Here is a 20,128-nt window from a genome sequence, read left to right on the forward strand (position 1 = left end):
GTTGTATTACTTATACACGACGGTTGTTTCATAAACCGTCGTTTGTATTACTTATAATAGACGACGTATGTTGAAAATCCGTCGTCTATATATTCCAAATACGTCTGTTTTTGTTTAAAACCCGTCGTCTCTGTTTTGTATTACTTGCTATTAAATCTTTGTATAATCTGCTATAGTGATGGTCATTGCCCGTATTTTCACTTTATTATAGATAATAGGTTATAGTGTCGGAGATGGATAAGTCATGGATGCACTCGGATAGAAGATCGAAGGCATATGAATTTGGGGTGGAAGCATTTTTGAACTTTGCTGTAGAAAATCTTCTAACTACAACACATATCCGTTGTCCATGTGTTAAATGTGTTAATTTGAAGTTGTTTGGGGTTGGAATTATAAGGGATCACGTATACTTTAATGGAATTGACCAAAGCTATAAGAATTGGACATTTCACGGAGAACCTTGGGAAGCAACTACTAATGCTAGTAGAAATGTTGAAGAAGATGATGGCCATAGTAGGTACAGTTTTGTGTCTGAAGAAATTGATATGGATGATAATGATTTTGGTGATTTTGGTTCCGATCCGTATGAGTTTGCCAATGTGATTGGGGATGGAGATCAACCAGTGTACCCTGGTTGTAGAAAGTACACGAAGTTATCGGCATTAGTGAAGTTGTATAATTTGAAGGCAAAACATGGGATGAGTGATGTCTGTTTTACAGAATTATTGATACTTCAAGGCGATTTGCTTCCAGAAGGAAATACAATACCAACCTCTATGTATGAGGCTAAAAAGACTTTGTGTGCATTGGGGCTGAGTTATGAGTACGTATGAGTTTTATTCTTTAAGTTTCCATTTTAAATTATTTCTTATGTTTATCTTATATATTTGGGACCGTAATGCTTGAATTTTTCGTGTCATGTAGGCAACATATGATCCACATCAAGACTGCTTATCCAAAATTTAGAAAGAGAACAAAGTGGCTGCAGGATAAGCACAATAGCACTTTCATTCAATGGCTACGCTTCAAGGTATATGTTGTTGAATAACATATTTCTCTTTTAATTTTCTTCTTATTTCTATGTTAGATTGAATTAAGATTTGATTAATTTGCAGGTTCAAAGTGAACTTGAGGAAGACAATCATGGCGTATCAGAAAATTTAAGGTGGCTAGCAGTTGGTCCAAACATGGCAGTGCCATTATATAGGAGCTATCTTATTAAAGGTATTAAATTCAATATCAAGGCACAAGATGATGTGCGGACAACTCAAAATAGTGGAGTTTATTTACTTGCACAAACCATGCAAGTTGCTAGTGCCAAGGATAAAAACCCAATTCTCTCAAATATGGGTTTCTATGGTGTCATTCAAGAAATTTGGGACCTTGACTACCAAAAGTTTACAATCCCAGTCTTTAGGTGTGATTGGATAGATAGTTCTGGTCTTGTAGTCGACGAACTTGGATTTACCCTTGTAGATTTGAGTAAAATTGGACATAGGAATGACCAATTTGTTTTGGCTTCTCAAGTCAAACAAATATTTTTTTGTTGACGACCCGATGCATCGTGGTTGGTCGGTAGTTTTATCAATGCCTAATAGAGAATATAATGATGTTATTGGTGATGAAGTCTTAGGTGATGTGATAATTGAGTGTGAGCCATTTACTAGAGGGATGCCAAATGTTGACACATTTGATGAACTGGTGGGTGAGTTAGGTGGTCAAAATATTCGAGATGGGTGTGAAGATATATGGATTGAATGATGCTTATGTAATTGGCAGTGTATGACATTCATTTTATAATATATTGTAATTTGATTTCTTCACTTTCATTATACAGGTTTTGGCCACAAAACAATCAGTGCAAAAAATACTGGATCCAGATTACATCATTATATTCTGCATAAAAAACAACGTCTGTTCAAATAAAACACGACGTTATGGTTAACCATTTATTCAGCATATTTACCGGCGTCTTAAAGCAACGTAACAATGAAGAACCACGACGCTATTGTGAAGCAATTATCCAGGATATCACGTCGGGGACGGATTAAGAACCGCCATGTAATCCAAAATAACACGACTCCAATAACATAATACCGACGTCTAAAAATGAGATAAATTATCTGAACATTAATTTGGAACCGACGTGGTTTAATAAATGCGTCGTAAATAATGACGTTGTTTAGAAGTTCAACGTCGTCTACATTAATAAGTACGTCGTGAGTAATGAATACATATAAATACAACGTCGACTATATAAATACCACCGACGTTGTTTCGCATTTCAACGTCAACTACATAAATACATACGTCGTAAATAATGACACTGACACCTATATCCACGTCATCATTTTTAGAAAAATCGAAGTGGAAAACTTATTTCACGACGGTCGTTTGGAAATAAACGACGTAGTAGTTTTCAATAACGTCGTCTTCTCATGTATTTAAAGATGTCATATTTTTTCTTGTCGTGAAAATTATATTTAACGGCGTAGTGTTTTAGTTATCGTCGTTGTATGTCTATCTTGCGGCCTTGTTCTTCTAATATTTGTCATATTTTTCCTTTTTAACGACGGTGATTTGTTTGTGTTGGTCGTCTATTCTCATCCTCGACTATTTTTTAAAACTTATGCAGACTAAACACGTCTGTTTTTTTTTTTTTTCGACGTTGTTTTATTTAACAACGTCTAATATTTATCGTCGTTGTTTGTTTCTGAAAATAGGACGTACAAATTTTGTAATACGACTCTCATATATTAGTAACCGACGTTGTTTGTTTTTTCAACGTCTATTATATAAATACATACGTCGTAAATAATGACACCGACAACTATTTCCACGTCATCTTTTATAGAAAAATCGAAGTGGAAAATGTATTATACGACGGCTGTTTTTATCTAGGCGACGTAGTAGGAATAAATAACGTCGTCTTCTAATGTCCTTAAAGGCGTCATATTTTTTGTTGTCGTGAAAATGATATTTAACGGCGTATTATTTTAATTTTCGTCGTTGTATGTCTATTTTGCGGCCTTGTTCTGTTAATATGTGTCATATTTTTCCTTTTTAACGACGGTTTGTTTAGAGAGTTGGTCGTATATTCTCATCCCCGACTGCTTTTTTCGATCTTTTTGCAGTAAAAAGACGTCGTTTTTTATTTGTTGATGACGTTGTATATTTTAACAACGACGGTGATTTAGCGTCATGGTTTATTAGGGAAAAGATGACGGTGGATTCCACGACCGCTGAAAAACTGAATACACGACGGTGATTTACCGTCGTCTTTTTGCTTTTTTGTCGATCAACATGTTGAAAGAGTTGCTGTGTTTGAATCCTTGTTGTCCTTCATAGCTGGTTCGAAATCAAAGTCAAGCAGTTGGTCATTAGTTTCCAAGCTAGTGCAGCCCAAAAGAGTATCCTGTGAGGGTGAGGAAACTGCAGATACGAATGAACTTGAGAAGGTGGATGCTGCATTGAATGCCCTTATTACTCACAAGTCTAAGAAATCTGATTACGCAATGCAAGTTGAGAATGTGCAAATTTGGCTCCGGGATTTGGAGGTGTTAAATTTAATACACACTTGAAGAATATAGAAAAATCTAGAAGAAATTAGAAAACTCAAGAAAATTCACTAACTTTGACAAAGCCAAATTTTAAGAGAGGATTATTGTAAACTCTAGAAAAGTCCTAATAAAAATCTTGTAATAAGGTAATATTATATTATAAAGTAGTGGCGAGAAGAAGCCAAGTCCACCGACTTGGACAATGGCGGCAGCTTCAGTGTATAATTAGATGTTGTTGTCTCTTGTACAAAGCAAAAAAAATAGAGCGAGAACAGGCCAAATAGCCAGCAAAAAGAGAGGGAATAGGCCAATAAGCCTAGCAAATAGTTTCTCTCTAGTTGTTGAAGGCCAATAAGCCTACTCCTCTATAAAGCCTTGTACCTATCTTTTGTTGAATAAATAAAATCACTTTTTTGTTCTCTAAAACCCAACAAGTGGTATCAGAGCATCACAAACACTCATCTCACCTACTATATTCCAACAGGAGGCAAACATTCAAGATATAGAAGAAGAACTTGAGTACCTGTTCAGGCGCTTGATCAAAGCCAGAGTCTCTCTTCTCAACATTTTCAACCATTAGGCATGAAAATCATCCAATTTTGTAGACATTGAACAAACATACTTGTATATATATGAAAGAGATGTATGTGTATTTTCTCATAAGATCCAAAACAACACAAAACATATCTGTTCTATGTCTTGCTATGTCCATCTTTTTTAATTGTGCAATCCTGATGACAGATTAAACTAAAAGTTAATTCAATTTCCCATGCATAAATAACCCATCAAACAGAATAAACAATACAGTGATTGAAAAACATGAGGGTGAATAACTTGAACCATATTTTACTCAAACATCTTATATTAGATTTAAACAAGGTTGGGTGATCGGTGGGTGATTTGCATATGACACTGCCAGAGGCACCTATTATTCATAGTGATAATATGTCTGCCTTGGCTCTTAATAATGTCAATCCAGTTTTTCACTCTCGTAGTAAACATTTGGAGATCGATTATCATTTTATTAGAGAACGAGTTCAATATCGAGATCTGGTTGTGCAATATATTCCCACAGATGGTCAGGTTGCAGATATTCTTACCAAGGGCCTTCATAGTCCAGTGTTCATTCGACATCGTTCCAATCTCAGGCTAGGTCTGAACCCAGCTGAGATTGAGGGGGAATGTCAACTGATGTTACTATTGCCACGTGTCAGTGCTAAGGTGGCTTAGTTGTTAGACTATGTACGTGTTCATTAACTGTATTCACGTGTATTGTTTAGCAAGGTGATATAAAAGAGACTAATCTCTCTTCTATTATTCCCCCATTAAGTAAATTTACAATTTCTGAGAATATTCGGAGCTTTACTTTTCTCTCTTTCTTCGTCACTTCATCAAATCCTCTCCATAGTTAACAAGGTGATCATTTCCATTGACTTTATATATTTCCGGGGCAGAGTTGTTTTAGAACACGTCTCCATGGAGGCAGTAGAGCTGCAATGCTGGATAGAAGAGTTATTGCCTTACTGTTATATACATTCTATGGTTTGTTGTGTAGTTTATCAGATACAGTCACCCCTTTGAAGATGCTCATCTTATATTAGATTTTAAATAGGGTTGGGTGATCGGTGGGTGATTAGCTGAAGTGGAGTTGAACCCTGTGGCCTGAGCACAGGCTCTGGGTCGCGCTGTTTCTAGAGTGGAGGGAACCGCCTAAGGCTGGCCTCTCAGAGTAATGACTACTTCCAAGTATAGCCGCGCGGTTGCTATACTAATTTTGTAATATATGTAATTTTTATTCAATAATATGTGAGAATTATTTGTATAATACGTGAATTTTGTATGTCTTATTGAAATTTTTGTAAAAAATATATGTACTAAACATAAAAAATACGTATGTACCCGTATAATATGAGTATTGTACATTGCTTTTTAAAAAATGTGAACTTTACTGACTCTTTAAGACGTGTGCAGAACACGGATGTATTATTAAAAAATACGTATGTTATGTATAATATATTATTAAACGTGAAAGTGCTAAATTGTTAATTGCTTTCATATGTAATTATATGTTTTAATTATTTTTTCTTTAGTGAATAAATAAATATTTTAATTAACTTCATAAATTATATTACTAAATAAACGGTAATTATTTTTTAATTTAATAATATATTTAAATACTAGTTATTCACTAAGTAAACAATAATTAAAACATAACTACTAAATAAAGTAATCAAAAAAGTGAAATCAAGATTGTGCTATTTAAAGGGGATAGCCGTGCGGCTATACTTTGAAAATATTCTATTTAAAGAGTATAGCCGTGCGGCTATACTATTAAAATTCTATTTATAGCGTATTCCATTAGGTCATCTTCTTCGCCTGGTGCTGTTGCCGCAAGCTCGTGGAGCAGATCCAGCCAAATCTTCTTCGCTTAGTTTACCACACGGTGCCGCCTAAAGCTCTCGGAGATGAAGGATCCGCCCAGGCGACCAGACCCGCCCAGGCCGCGCCTAGGCCGATTTTTCGAACACTAGCAGCATATGCTTGTGTATGATATTAAAAAACCAATTGGTAGGAAATGGAAGGTGATGAATGATTCTGACACAGACACTGTACCACATGAATATAAAGTATGCTTCCGTTTGTGGCTGTAAGGTAAATAGAGCCAGACTGGTTGAAGATGACCTGACAACCACTACCCTCAGTATGTGTTAACCAATAGACATAATTAGGAATATCCAATGGGAAATTTGTTGTATAAAGCGAGAGTGCTCCATCAGATTGTAGTGCAAACTGGAACCTCCCTCGTGAGTAGTTTGACTCCGTGTAGCTAGCGTGGAGTGTGTTGTTTAGTTTTAGAGTCTGTGTTGGTAGGATTGTATCAGTTGGTTGATCAAAACTCTCCCTCAAATTGTTTGAATTTCCATTGGCCAGAACGAAATTTCCTGTGTCAAGCATGGCGCTGCATAGGCAACTCCAGTACCACCAAAGTCCGCAATCCTTTTTTGTTTGCCTGTTGCAATATCATTGAGCATCAACTGGCCATGTGCAGTGAGTTCAACTGTGGATCCTTGTTGCACTAGATTGTTGCCATTGGCTGACCAGACAATAGTCTTTTCGGGTATTTTGTTAAACCAGATGGCTAGTATGAAGCCACCATCCATACCAATCTTTTGGAAACCGAAAGCGAATTCCCCAAATGGTGAGCACCAGACAGAGTTATTGTTGTCCTTTGCAGTGAGGGATGAGCCCAAAGATATGTTGTTGTAAGTTTGAGCAATGATTGAAAATGGCAGTATCTGTAGAAGGAGTAGAAAGAAAAAAAGGATATTGTAGTTCAAAAGCCATGGTACATAATTAAGGAGTTAATGGTGAAACTGCTACTGAGCATCATTTGCTATATCTTTATATAATGCCATCATCTGTGAAGTCACCTACAGTACCTTAAGATCATCGACAATCCATGCAATATGTTTTAATTGAATGTGTTATGCTCTGGTTTGCTGCCCACATAAGTTTGCTAAAATGACAAACAAATGCAGTCCTCCCTTGATATACAAAAAAAATTCAAATGTTATATGATATGATTTCTCTTGCTGTTTGTATGTACAAATTGAATCTTTGTTCCGTGTACTAAGAATCTGTTTAACTAAATAATGATTTCGTTCAACTGCACGGTGTATGGACAGATATGGAGAATTGTCTTTTTGGATCATTCCACACATATTTTTCATTGTTTTCAAAGCTTTCTGTCTCTGCCCTTGTTAGCCTCTTTCATGTGCAATGAACTTTGTCGCTATTGGTTCTTTAAAATATCCAATGATTTAAGGATAAGTGGAAACAAAACTCCCCAGATAGTGAGGGTAAGAAAGAGTTAGCATTCACAGCAGTGAGGGATGAGCCTAGAGATATATTCTTGTAAGTTAGATGAGTTTCCTATGAAGTCTTTTCCAGTCTTTTATATGGCGAATGTCTTAAGAATAGTCATGTCCCATAAGGCTAGGCATAAGCCTTTGAAGACTTTCATGGTGTGTATAAGAAAATTGTGAAGAAAAAAAAAATATTCGTACTGTAAAAGAATAATAATAGAAAAAGCCATTCATCCATAATAATCAACCAAAAAATTCTGGCATTTGTTTCAAATGTGCAGCAGATATATATTCACATTTTTTCATAAATGCAAACGTTTGTCGTTGTAAATTAGATCACAAATTTCTAGTCACTCGAAGTTGGTTAGTCAATGCCATGGCTGACATGAGGTACAGATATTTAAGCATTCTCCAATGTCCAAAACATGTTTAAACGATTATTATTATGTTCCTAATAGCAGTACAACTTCACTGGTATTACCAGGTGTCACGAAAAAAAGCCATCACTTACGTTGAAGATATATTGAGGATGGATTTGGTGGGATTGAGATTTCAATGTAGTTCCTTCAATACAGCTTATTTTGCTTATAGCAATCATCGTTTGCACTTTCACGTTTAATAATATATTATACACTTGACGTACGCACGTATTTCTCATGTTTAATACACTTATTTTTCACAAAAATTTCAGTAAGACACAAAATTCACATATTATACACATAATTCTAACATATTATTGAATAAAAATAATATATATTTAACAAAAAATCTCAGTTTTTCCCTAATTGTTTTTTAAAAGTAGTATAGCCGCGCGGCTATACTCGTAAAAATAGTACAGCCGACCGGCTCTACCTGTTTGACACGTGGCGCGTAACCCCTGGGCGGGTGTAGGGCGCTATACTGGATTCTTTCGGAATTTTCTTTGAGAAATAGTATAGCCGTGCGGCTATACTCGAATTTTTAAAAAATAGGTTTAACACGTGGCACCTATGCGCTGGGGGCGTCCTTTTTTAAATATATATAGTATAGCCGTGTGGCTATACTGTTTAAAAAGAAAATTTGTTTTAACATGTAAAAAAAAATTAGTTTCTTCACTTTTCTTTTTTGGCCTACTTCTTTAATTGAATATATGTAATTGAGCAATATCTTAGCCTTTTTGAATTACTTTAATTACTACTTATATTTTAATTATTATTTAATATATAAAAATTGAAGAAAAAGTCCACCAACAATAATTCATTTATATTTGTTAAGTCTTTTGTGAAATCGTTTGGGTGTCTTAATCAAATTTCTCCGTAGCGCAAGAGCCCTATCCGTTATTATTAGGCCATTACTCGAGTATATATTGTCCCTTTTTGATTTTTTTACTTTTTCAAAACTATTACCCATATAAAGATTTTAGCACTTTCAAGTTTAATAATGTATTATACACGTACGCACGTATTTCTCATGTTTAATATATTTAGGATTCCTTACACACCAAGGATTCCTATTATAATTGTAATTGATTTACTTTAATACCTTATTTCCTACTATAAATATAAATATGAATTTATTATTTACTTTGCCAATAAGGCTCCGTTGTATTATAAATATGACCTCTTAAAAGGAGAGGAATAGACAGAAAATTCCTACAAACAAATATTCTCTCATTATTCTCATATTTTAGCATAGTATCATATAGGTGATCTTGGGATTGCTGACTTTAGATTCTAAACCCTAGCTGATACCATGAGGGAGGGTGACTCTCCTAATCCTTATGCCAGTAGCACCACTACTTCCTCCTTTCCTTCTCAACCAACTATAGCCGAGTTGAGTGCCCAAATGGTTCAACTTCTGAACATGCAGACTCAAACCTTGAACCTGATCTTAAATCAGGATCCTACCAAGATGACCCCGAACCCAACTTAGACCCCGAACCCAACTCAGACGACAATCCTGACAACGATTACCTATGAACCTTCCATTGCACATATCGACATCAAGTTGGATGGCACCAACTATGCCATATGGTCCCAAGTTGTCGAGATGTATATCTCTAGCAAAGACAAATTTGGTTATATTAATGGCGATCTTCTACAACCTCCTGCAACCGCTTCAACGTTTCCCCGTTGGCACACCGAGAACTCCATCATGAAGGGATGGCTCATCAAGTATCTGGAGTAGAGCTTGATTGGCAATTTCATTCGCTTTCTGACAGCAAAATTATTGTGGGATGCAATTGCCACGACTTACTATGATGGCACTGAAACCTCTCAGGTGTATGATCTAAAACGACAAGTCTCTCATATGCGACAAGCTAGTGGCTCCATTGAAACCTATTACAATACTCTCCAAAGTTTATAGAGAGAGATTGATTTCCGTCGACCAAATATGATGGAGTATGAATGTGATATTCGACGCTACGCTATAATGATATTCAGCAGGAAGATCAAGTTTACATATTTTTGGATAGCCTTGATGTTCGACAAGCTGTGATGATGGGTTCATCCACACCTACTAGCCCTGGCTTAGCTGCTAAGAGTGCTCCTTGATCAGGGCCAACCCGTCGCACATGACAGTCCCATAATTCCTCTATTACGGCCCACCTTCAAATCCAGTCATATGCTACTGCTGTTGATGCACCACCTCCTAAAACCATCCCACTCTCCCGTCCAAGGCTCCAACTGATGAAAGTACACGCGACACCTGCTTTAAGTTGAATGGTTATCCTAAATAGTGGGAGGAACTCTGCGTTCGCAAGCTCAGAGAAATTGCTAGTAGTTCCGGTCATGCTGCTCTTGTCTCTATAGAACCCCAGACCGCTACTAAATTGTTTTGCACTAATAAATCTATTGGATATTAATTACCTTCCAGGCAAAATGGCAGGAAGCCACCAAACTGTTATTTACCTGATATTAGCAAGACATCCAAGTATCCAATTGCAAATCATGTATCCATTGAGAAGCTGTCTGAACCACTCAAGGCTTTTGTGCATTAATTGTCTACTATCCATATTCCAACTAAGGTTTCTGAAGCATTGAAAGATCCTAAGTGGGTCCAAGCTATAAAAATGAGATGAAAGCTCTTGAGAAAAATTAGACTTGGACACTGGAGACTATACCACAAGGAAAAAAACATTGTCGGATGTAGATGGGTGTTTACTATAAAACACAATGCTAATGGATCTATCGAACAATATAAGGCAAGACTTGTAGCAAAAGGGTACACACAGACCTATGGTATAGACCATGAGGACACCTTTGCACCAGTTGCAAAATTGAACACCGTCAGAGTCTTATTGTCCCTTATAGCTAATTTGGATTGGCCACTACACCAATTTGATGTAAAGAATGCTTTCTTACATAGCGAACTCACGTAGGAGGTGTATATGGACATTCCTCGTGGATATAATACTACTCAAATTGGAAAAGTATATAGATTACAAACGGCATTGTACGGATTGAAACAGTCACCACGAGCATGGTTTGGATGGTTCACCATGGCAATGAAGAACAATGGTTTCAAACAGAGTAACTCAAATCATACTTTATTCTTGAAACATCATAAAAGGAAGGTAACAACTTTGATAATCTATGTTTATGATATGATTATTACTAGGAATGATAAACATGAAATATCTCAACTACAAGACTATTTGGCTACTGAGTTTAAGATGAAGGATCTAGGTGGACTCAAGTATTTTTTAGGGATTGAGGTGGCCTAATCACAGCAAGACATATTTCTCTCTCAAAGGAAATATGTCCTGGACTCGTTGACAAATAGAGGAATGCAAGATTGCAAACCTGTGAACACTCGTATTGTTCAGAATCATCATTTTGGAGAATATCCAGATCAAGTTCTAACTAACAAATAAAGATACCAAAGGACCAGACATTGCTTATGCAGTGAGCGTTGTAAGTCAATTTATGTATTTTTCAAGTGAAGACCACATGAATGCAGTTCTTTGGATACTTAGATATTTGAAGTTTGCACCTAGAAAAAGGGACTTATGTTCTCAAAACATGGTCATATGAATATTGATGGTTATTCAAATGCAGATTGGGCAGGTAGTGTATAATAGATAGAAAAGCCACATCGGGTTACTTCACATTCGTGGGAGGTAATTTGGTGACATGGAAGAGCAAGAAACATAAGGTAGTAGCTTTATCCACTGCAGAAGCCAAGTTCAGAAGCATGATTAAAGGGATTTGTGAGCTCCTTTGGTTAAGAAAGTTGTTATTGAACTTGGATATAAACCTACATCCACAATGAATATCTTTTGTGACAACAAGGTTGCTATAACTATTGCACAGAACCCAGTTCAACATCATCGCACTAAACATGTTGAGGTGGATCAACACTTCATGAAATAGAATCCCGAGGTTAAAGTAATTCAGGTTCCTTTCGTGTAATCTGAGGATTAATTGACATCTATTTTGACAAAGGCGATTTCCAGTAGAGCGTTCCACAATTCACTGGATTAGTTGGGCATTGGCGACATCTATGCACCAACGTGAGGGGGAGTGTTGGCTTGAATTGTGGACCATTGACTTACTTTCCTTACACACCACGGATTCCTATTTTAATTGTAATTAATTTACTTTAATTCCAAATTTTCTACAGTAAATAGAAATATGAATTTATTATTTACTTGGCTACTAAGGCTCTTTTGTATTATAAATATGATCTTCTACAAAGAGATGAATACATAGAAAATTCTTACAAACAAATATTCTCTCATAGTTCTCATATTTTAGCAGAAAGCACAAGGTATATGGTAGTTCAAAAGCCGTGGCACCAAGTTACATGTGCTAACAGTGAAACAATCTATATGAACATCAAATTTTACATTGTACTCTCTATTATGCCATTGTTTAATCTTCCGCTTAAAATCATCCCATACCATATCCATTAAAGTCATCGACAATCGACTCAAATCATTTCTATAATTTTTCATGTCTTCTATTGTTCTTCTTTTCTGACCAATGAAATTTTTTAGTAGGACAGCTTGACTTCCAGTGTCCAAGACAATTTGTTTAACCGAAATAACAACGTTTGATGTATTCTTGTTGGACATGTTAATGGCAATCTCTTGTTTGTGCGTATGAGGCAACTGATGCTTTGGTCGGCATCTTGAGAAACTCTTTCATTAAATAATCTTAAATGCTTTGGTGCAAGCAGATAGGCATGCCCTTGTTTAACTTCTTCATACAATGATCTTTGTCACTATTGGCTTGTTTGCGTTCTACAAGATGCATTCAAAAATGGTTTTTGTGGGTAATTGAAAGCATAAAAGTCAAACTTGTGCCATTAAAAAGTCTCAGCTAAATTGAGAACTAGGGTTTGATCCACATTAAAAAAAAAATTGGTGGTGCCATAATAATAAGAAGAGGATTATAAAGGAAAAAAAAGAAAAAGTATTGCTTATAAAATTAGTCTAGACAGCCACCATGAAGTTGCACTTTGAAGCATATTTTTGAGATGGGGTAATGAATGAGGTGCATCATGCAGAACGATATTATGCTGCTTAACTTTGTGGGTTCCACTCCATGGCTTGAAATTTACTATCTAACTTCCTAAGCTTGCATATCAAAATTACTTGGCAATTGGCATGATTAGTTGGGTGCTTGACCAAGAAAAACAAAAGAAACTATCTATGCCATGACTCATGAATGTAATTTAAAGACAAAGAAGAGACCATGTTTGTCTAAAGTTGGAAAGTCGTTTGTCTGAAGTTGGAAAGTCATTTGCAAATGTGAATTAGATCAGTTGGTAAAAGCAGTGTGTCCACTCTCCCATGCACCATATTCAATTTCCCTTCTCGTAGATTAATGTAGTTAGAATATTATTGTGTAAAAATAAAAGTTTGAAACCACAAAGTGAAACACATCGGGCTAGTTTGATTGTTCATTTTTTAGGGAATGAAGCCCAAATTTCATATGTTTTTTTTTTAAAGGAAGCCCAACTTTCATTGATCCTTACTGTTCAATCCACACTCGAATACTTGACCCGCCAACTCGAAAATTGAAAAGGAGTGAAAATATTCCGTTGCCGCTAGAATAAACCAATTGTATTGGTCCACATTCAGTGCACACGGATCGCTATCCCTAACAACCTACAAAAAATAATATCCACCGTTGATAACAATACGAAATCAACGCTCCATATCCACCGATCCAAAACTTTCAAAATTTGACCAAAATTTCAAACCCGCCGCTTCTCCACACTCTCACTATAAATAAAACTCATCAAAACCTCCCCAATTCACAAATTCATATCGGCCTCCTTTTTCTCTCATTTTCTCGCTAACCAAACACCCAAATCCTTCCATCTTTCACATCAAGACCAACTCCAAATGGCTCGTACTAAGCAGACTGCCCGTAAGTCGACCGGAGGCAAAGCGCCACGTAAGCAGCTGGCCACGAAGGCTGCCCGTAAGTCGGCCCCGGCGACCGGAGGGGTGAAGAAACCTCACCGTTTCAGGCCAGGAACTGTGGCTCTGAGAGAGATCAGAAAGTACCAGAAGAGCACTGAGCTCCTGATCCGCAAGCTCCCATTTCAAAGGCTTGTGAGGGAGATCGCTCAGGATTTCAAGACCGATCTCCGGTTCCAGAGCAGCGCCGTGGCGGCGCTGCAGGAGGCGGCGGAAGCCTACTTGGTGGGTCTGTTCGAGGACACCAATCTATGCGCCATTCATGCCAAGAGAGTCACCATTATGCCCAAGGACATCCAGCTCGCTCGTCGGATCAGAGGCGAGAGGGCTTGAGGAGATTCAGAGAGCAATTTAGGAATTATCTAGTCTGTGATGTTTAAACGGCATGTAGTTAGTTGTAGATGTTTGCTTTATGCCTTGGTCTTTGTTTTGGTTGTGCTGTGACGACAAGTCGTTGAACCATTCAGTTGGGTTTGTGTAATGCCGGGGCGTAATATGGATTTGAAATCTAATGGCTAGTTGGATTTGTGTTTATATTGCTGAATTCTTTTTTCAATTGTTATTTGTCTTTGCATTTCCTATTTAAATCTCTCCTTGTATTGCCAATTGATATTTGCATATATGATTACGTTTTGGGATTAAACATGTCAAAATGTGGCCAAATAAAAGGGTTCATTTTCACTCAAATGGGGATTTTTATTGGGTGTGCGTTGGATGACATGAAATGTACATGGGCCTGAACCCACAAATTATCCCAAAAGATTTGACCTTTCTAAGCATACAAGTCATGGAAATCTAGTAATAAGGGGTTGTGGGTGAGGGGGAAATGTTATAATGAGGGTTGTGGGCGAGGGGATTCAACGAGGGGTTCAATCCAATTATCCAACAAGAGAGAAAATATTGAATTTGAACTTTTTTAATGATTGAATAGTTAGATTGAACCCTTCATTGAATCTATAACCAAATCCTCTTTTTTATAGAGATCCTGTGGGTAAGGGGGTTTCAATGAGGGGTTCAATTCCACTATGCAACAAAAGAGAAAAAAATATTGGACTTAAAAGCATTTGGTAAGGGCCCAAAACAAACAAAACTAAAGGCCCACATATTTGTGAAATTTTTTCTTATTTTTTTAAGGGAGCTTCACTAATATACTCAAAATATGAGTTAAAATTATTATAAAAAACCCAATATGAAATATACTTTAGAAACACTCAAAATTCATTTGTTACATAAAAAATAAGTGTTGAAGTTCCTATAAATTATATGACCGCCATTAATAAACTTAAAACAAGCCCAACACAAAAATCTTTAAAAAAACCCAAAATAAGGCCAGCAAGCCCGAAGTACATTGTTAATATCATGTCATACAAGTACATTGTTAATATCATATCATAGAAGTACATTGTTAATACCATGTTATAGAAGTACATTGTTAATACCATTTCATAAAAAAAATTCAAAAAAAAAATCCGAAAAAGCCTAGCAAGACATTCGATATCCTTTGCAGAAACCACATCCAATTGTCCATAGTTTCACCAGAAACAATCGCAAAAGAAAATACCTCTACAAGAAAAAAAGAAAAAAAAAATTACACTGGTAATACTCTGTCATAGAACTATCTTCCTAATAAAAATACATTATGCATATCATAAACTTCAAGTGCACAACTATATAAAGAGCAAAATATAGAGCATGCTTTGTTATTGAAAATCTATTAATATTATGTCATAAAAGTATACTGTTAATCCTATGTTTTAGAAAAAAGAAATACGTTTGTAATCTGCGAGAGGAGACATGTCAATTTTGATGTGGGTTATATGGTAAAACAGCCAAGGTTGTTGGTGTGTCATTTGGCAAATGCCAAATAGGAAACTTACCAATTACACCACGATTTTAAACCCTGCTTGAAAATGAATCTTAGCCGTTTGCAAAATCCAACGGTCCGGATTTCAAATAAGAAAATAGGACCGTTGGGGTTGAAATTTCGACCGTTGGGGCTAACGTCGGTTCGGGAGCTTCAAATAGTGCCCTTTGCTTTGCTATTAGACTCATGAAACAAGAAACGCAAAGCGCAGAGCAAACAGAGAAACAGAGAGAGATAAGAAGGAGACTTTCCTTGGGGTGAATTTATTGGATCCAGAAACCCTACAAGGCTACAGATCTCAGCAAACCATGGAGCACGCTAGAGCAGCAGTTCTTCCACAACAACCCAGAGGTATTCGCCGATCCCACCTTCTGATTTTTTAATAGAACAACGATTCTTTCAAATTTCATTTTGGGTTTTGGTACTTTTCTTCGTTTAGCATATTGGGTTTATGTTTCTGCGATAATGCCATGGGTTTTTATAGCATTCATCATTTTTATTTCTGAGATCTTTCGATGTTGTTTTATCTGAGTTTCTCTTGCCCTGATCATTGGTGGGTTGGGGTTATTCATCTACATCAGTGCAAGATTTATTTTTTCCCAAATTTTATTTCATCATTTCAGTTTTTTTTATTATTTGGATCTGCCCTTTTCTGTTTCTTTCCCTATTTGTAAATTTGGAACGGAGAATTGATTGGGTTTCTGGTTTTTGGGTTTACTGGGTTTCTCTTCTTTGATTAATTGGGTTGTAGCGATTTCAGATTTCTTTTGGGGGTTTTTTGTATTTTAATTTCTTGATTTCGGCCATTTTCATGTATTTCTTTCATTCAGAAAATCAAGGTTTTTTATTTATTTATATGTTCATGTTTGTTTTTCTTATAGGAAATGACAAAGTCAAGAATGAAGCACAAAGAAGGAACCGGCGTGTTCTTGGAGACATTGGTAATAATCTTGAGGCTGGTCGTATTGTTGAAGGGAAGCCCCCTGTTCAGATTTCTCGCCCCATAACTAGGTTTATTTCTCTCTCTCTCTCTCTCTCTCTCTCTCTCTCTCTCTCTCTCTCTCTCTCTCACACACACACACACACACACACACACACAGGCGAAATTACTAACAAGTTGTTCTTGACTTGCAGAAGTTTTCATGCACAACTGTTAGCAAAGGCACAACAAGCACAAGCAGAAAAGAATCATGTGGTAATAATCTTGAACCACTGCTTTTTATCTCTTTATATAATGAATATCTAGTTTTGAATCTTGAAGTTAGTTGTTCATGGTATTGGGCTTTTTAAATTTGTAGAACCCTGTGCTGCCGGTTGTTGAAGATAAAAAACGAGGTCCTGCCAAGAAGGCGGCAGTGGTAGCAGTTCCCAAGAAGGCAATTGAAAAGCCAAAATCTGAGACTGTGGTTGTTATAAGTTCTGATGAAAGAGTAAAGGATAAACCAGTGAACCAATGCAAGCCAGTAGACGGGCCTTCAAGGAAGGAAGTCAAGACTCTGACTTCGATCCTCACAGCTCGAAGCAAGGTAAGTTTGTTGATTTTCTAGCATATTGAGAGAGAATTGCTTCCTTTTATTTGTTGGGGTATTGAATTTTTGTTTGCTGCAGGCTATGGCTGGTGGAGTTAGCATCAAGCCAAAGGAAAAGATTGTTGATTTTGATTCAGCTGATGTTAATGATGAATTGGCTGTGGTGGAATACATTGATGACTTGTACCAGTTCTACAAGCTCACTGAAGTATGTTCTTATTCTCTTCCCCCCTCACTTCAAATTTCCCCTTTTCCTATCACTTCTCTTACCAAGGAAAACTTCCTTGTGCAGGATGACAGCAGAGTTAATGATTACATGGAGTCACAGCCAGACATAAACCCAAAGATGAGATCAATCCTCATAGACTGGTTGGTAGAAGTTCACAGGAAATTTGAACTGATGCCTGAAACCTTCTACCTGACTGTGAACATAATTGATCGATACTTGTCAAAGAAGATCGTTTCTAGGAGGGAACTTCAGCTAGTTGGTATTAGTTCTATGGTTATAGCATCCAAATATGAGGAAATCTGGGCCCCACAGGTAATGTTCTCTTATTCAGTTGTTTTATGAATTATTCATACTTGATTTCAAACTTGTATCTTTTTTAATCTGAAAATGGGTTCTTGATATGCAGGTCAATGACTTTGTTTGCTTATCAGACTATGCATACACTGGTGATCAGATACTTCTGATGGAGAAAGCAATTCTGGGGAAGTTGGAATGGTACCTGACAGTTCCTACCCCATATGTCTTCCTGTCTAGATACATCAAAGCCTCTGTTTCACCTGGTGAAGAGGTACTTATTTCACCATGACAATATAACCATGCATATTTTAAGCTCTATTTTTAGTGAAGTAACATATACTAATTTGATTCTCTTACGTTTGTGTAATGCAGGTGAAGAATATGGTTTTCTTTCTAGCTGAGCTCGGAATTATGCATTATCCAACTACTATTCGGTACTCTCCCTCCCTGATAGCTGCTGCAGCTGTCTATGCTGCACGTTGCACCCTCAACAAAGCTCCTTTCTGGACTGAAACTCTGAAGCACCACACTGGCTTCTCTGAAGAACAGTTAAGGTAATGTCTTCTTCTATACGTAAGTTATAACCCTCTTCAGTTATAAATTATAATTAGCATATTTGCAGTCAATATTTACTAATTGTGGAGTGTTGTGTTCTTTTGTCATACAACAGGGATTGTGCCAAGCTCCTGGTGGGCTTTCACTTGAAAGCTGCAGAAAGCAACCTTCAAGCAGTTTATCGGAAATTCTCGAAGCCTGAACATGGTGCCGTTGCTCTTTTCACTCCGGCCAAGAGTTTTCAGTCCTCATCTTCTTCTTGAGCTGATTCAAGTGTTGTGTTTATGTTGAGTCTTGTTTACTTTTTGTAGACAAAAGCACCCATATCCCCATATGTGCTAGTGGTGTTTTTAGATTGAGTAATGAGTATGAGAAGATTCTCACAACCGTATTGTTCTAAAATACAAACATAGTTACGTTTCTGCTGATTCAGATTGTGTATTACAGAGATAAGATCAGCTGCAGAGGCTAATGGTCCAATTGCTGCAAGCTCTATTCTTTGTATTCTTTGTAAGGAGAGTTTCTTACTTGGATTTGGATAGAAATCAAAAATATTAATGCATTAGAAAACAATTGATTGGAGTAGACGAAATACTGAAAAGTAATGTTCCTTATTATTTCCATGTTGCATGTGAGAGAGACTTCTGTCTAAAATGAACCAAATGAGAAATGACTTGAATATGCAAGCAGCAATAATGCAACTTCGCATTACATCCTAGTAAAAATTGAAAATGTTTAAAATAAAAATAAAATACGCACTTTTCCCTGTTTTCTTACTTTTCATTCTTTTTCTTCTCTCATTTCTGTTTACATAATAAATTTAAAATAGAGCAAGACTTGACTTCTTAAAATTGAGGACGGCCTCCTCCTTAAAATATTGACAAAGTTTCAACAAAAATGTATAAAGAAATATTAAAATAATTTAACACATGTCAAAACCACATTGATTGTAAAATAATACAATATACCTAAAAATGATAAAGACCACTTAACCCTAATCAAAATCACAAAATGGTCTTAGGAATGAAAAAATGTGTGGGTCCCACCTCAAAATCTATAATAACATCCCCTCAAGACGAGGAATTGGATCAAATAGGGAGGTGTAGTTGATCCGATTCCCATTCCATTTTTCCCTACCTTCCAAAAATACCCTTACCACTTTAAGATAATTACAAAACACCTCAAATCCTAGACAAAATAAAAACTCACGTCACTTTAATATTATCAAGATTATGCTTAGGTTATTATTATTTAATTTTATTAAAATAGTATTTGAAATTGGTTAGTTTAGCACCACAATATGGAGGGACATGGACATAAAACAATTATGTTCTTTCATCCCATAAAATGAAGAAACCAAACTTTGAAGCCGTTTTGTTTTGTTTTAAAATAAAATATTAAAAAATCAATGGTTGTTTATTAATCACCATTGGAAAAAGGAGATTTTTTTTCTTTTCACCTTGGTTGCTAGCCTCTACTTGTCTTGTTATGCTTCTTATCACTATCATATTTTTTTTTCTTCATTATATTCCTTATATTTTTATATACTAATTTTTTTCATCATATTTTTTTTTCTTCATTATATTCCTTATATTTTTATATACTAATTTTTTTCATCACTCATATAGTATCTTATATTATTTAATTTGCTTTTTTACAAGTTATTCAGGTGAAAAATATATATTTATAAGTGCAGGGCATCTTAGTAATCAAATTAGTTTAGGTTCTGATTCATGAGACTTAGTAAACAATAACAATGGGAATCAACTCTATTCTTGTGTTAATTCCATATGGTTGGTAAACAACTTAATCA

General features: G+C 36.1%; 3 protein-coding genes across 3 annotated transcripts; all 3 read left to right on the plus strand.

Moving 5' to 3' along the window:
- Window positions 1-2,320: 2,320 nt before the first annotated feature.
- LOC117633196 lies at window positions 2,321-4,175 on the plus strand. The gene is made up of 3 exons (XM_034366906.1): window positions 2,321-2,343; window positions 3,314-3,557; window positions 3,994-4,175. Exons 1-3 carry the CDS (start codon window positions 2,321-2,323, stop codon window positions 4,138-4,140), a joined length of 414 nt encoding a protein of 137 aa, XP_034222797.1. The 3' UTR covers window positions 4,141-4,175.
- A 9,486-nt stretch (window positions 4,176-13,661) lies between these two features.
- Window positions 13,662-14,397, plus strand: LOC117630808 (histone H3.2). The gene has a single exon (XM_034363594.1). The coding sequence runs from the start codon at window positions 13,764-13,766 to the stop codon at window positions 14,172-14,174; it is 411 nt and encodes a 136-aa protein (XP_034219485.1). The 5' UTR covers window positions 13,662-13,763; the 3' UTR covers window positions 14,175-14,397.
- Window positions 14,398-15,906: 1,509 nt separating this feature from the next.
- LOC117630807 (G2/mitotic-specific cyclin S13-7-like) lies at window positions 15,907-18,900 on the plus strand. The gene is made up of 9 exons (XM_034363593.1): window positions 15,907-16,056; window positions 16,587-16,716; window positions 16,840-16,900; window positions 17,004-17,231; window positions 17,314-17,442; window positions 17,527-17,775; window positions 17,870-18,031; window positions 18,133-18,314; window positions 18,431-18,900. The coding sequence occupies exons 1-9, from the start codon at window positions 16,014-16,016 to the stop codon at window positions 18,576-18,578; spliced, it is 1,332 nt and encodes a 443-aa protein (XP_034219484.1). The 5' UTR covers window positions 15,907-16,013; the 3' UTR covers window positions 18,579-18,900.
- The last annotated feature ends 1,228 nt before the right edge of the window (window positions 18,901-20,128 follow it).

The sequence above is a fragment of the Prunus dulcis genome, chromosome 6 (genome assembly GCF_902201215.1).
Source record: "Prunus dulcis chromosome 6, ALMONDv2, whole genome shotgun sequence".
Taxonomy (NCBI): Eukaryota; Viridiplantae; Streptophyta; class Magnoliopsida; order Rosales; family Rosaceae; genus Prunus; species Prunus dulcis.

Coding starts and splice junctions, on each gene's coding strand:
- LOC117633196 (XM_034366906.1), top strand. CDS start 2,321: ATGACACTGACACCTATATCCAC. Junction 2,344..3,313: donor ACACTGACACCTATATCCAC/GTCATCATTTTT, acceptor ACATGTTGAAAG/AGTTGCTGTGTTTGAATCCT. Junction 3,558..3,993: donor TTTGGCTCCGGGATTTGGAG/GTGTTAAATTTA, acceptor TAAAACCCAACA/AGTGGTATCAGAGCATCACA.
- LOC117630808 (XM_034363594.1), top strand. CDS start 13,764: ATGGCTCGTACTAAGCAGACTGCCCGTAAGTCGACCGGAGGCAAAGCG.
- LOC117630807 (XM_034363593.1), top strand. CDS start 16,014: ATGGAGCACGCTAGAGCAGCAGTTCTTCCACAACAACCCAGAG. Junction 16,057..16,586: donor TCTTCCACAACAACCCAGAG/GTATTCGCCGAT, acceptor TTTTTCTTATAG/GAAATGACAAAGTCAAGAAT. Junction 16,717..16,839: donor ATTTCTCGCCCCATAACTAG/GTTTATTTCTCT, acceptor CTTGACTTGCAG/AAGTTTTCATGCACAACTGT.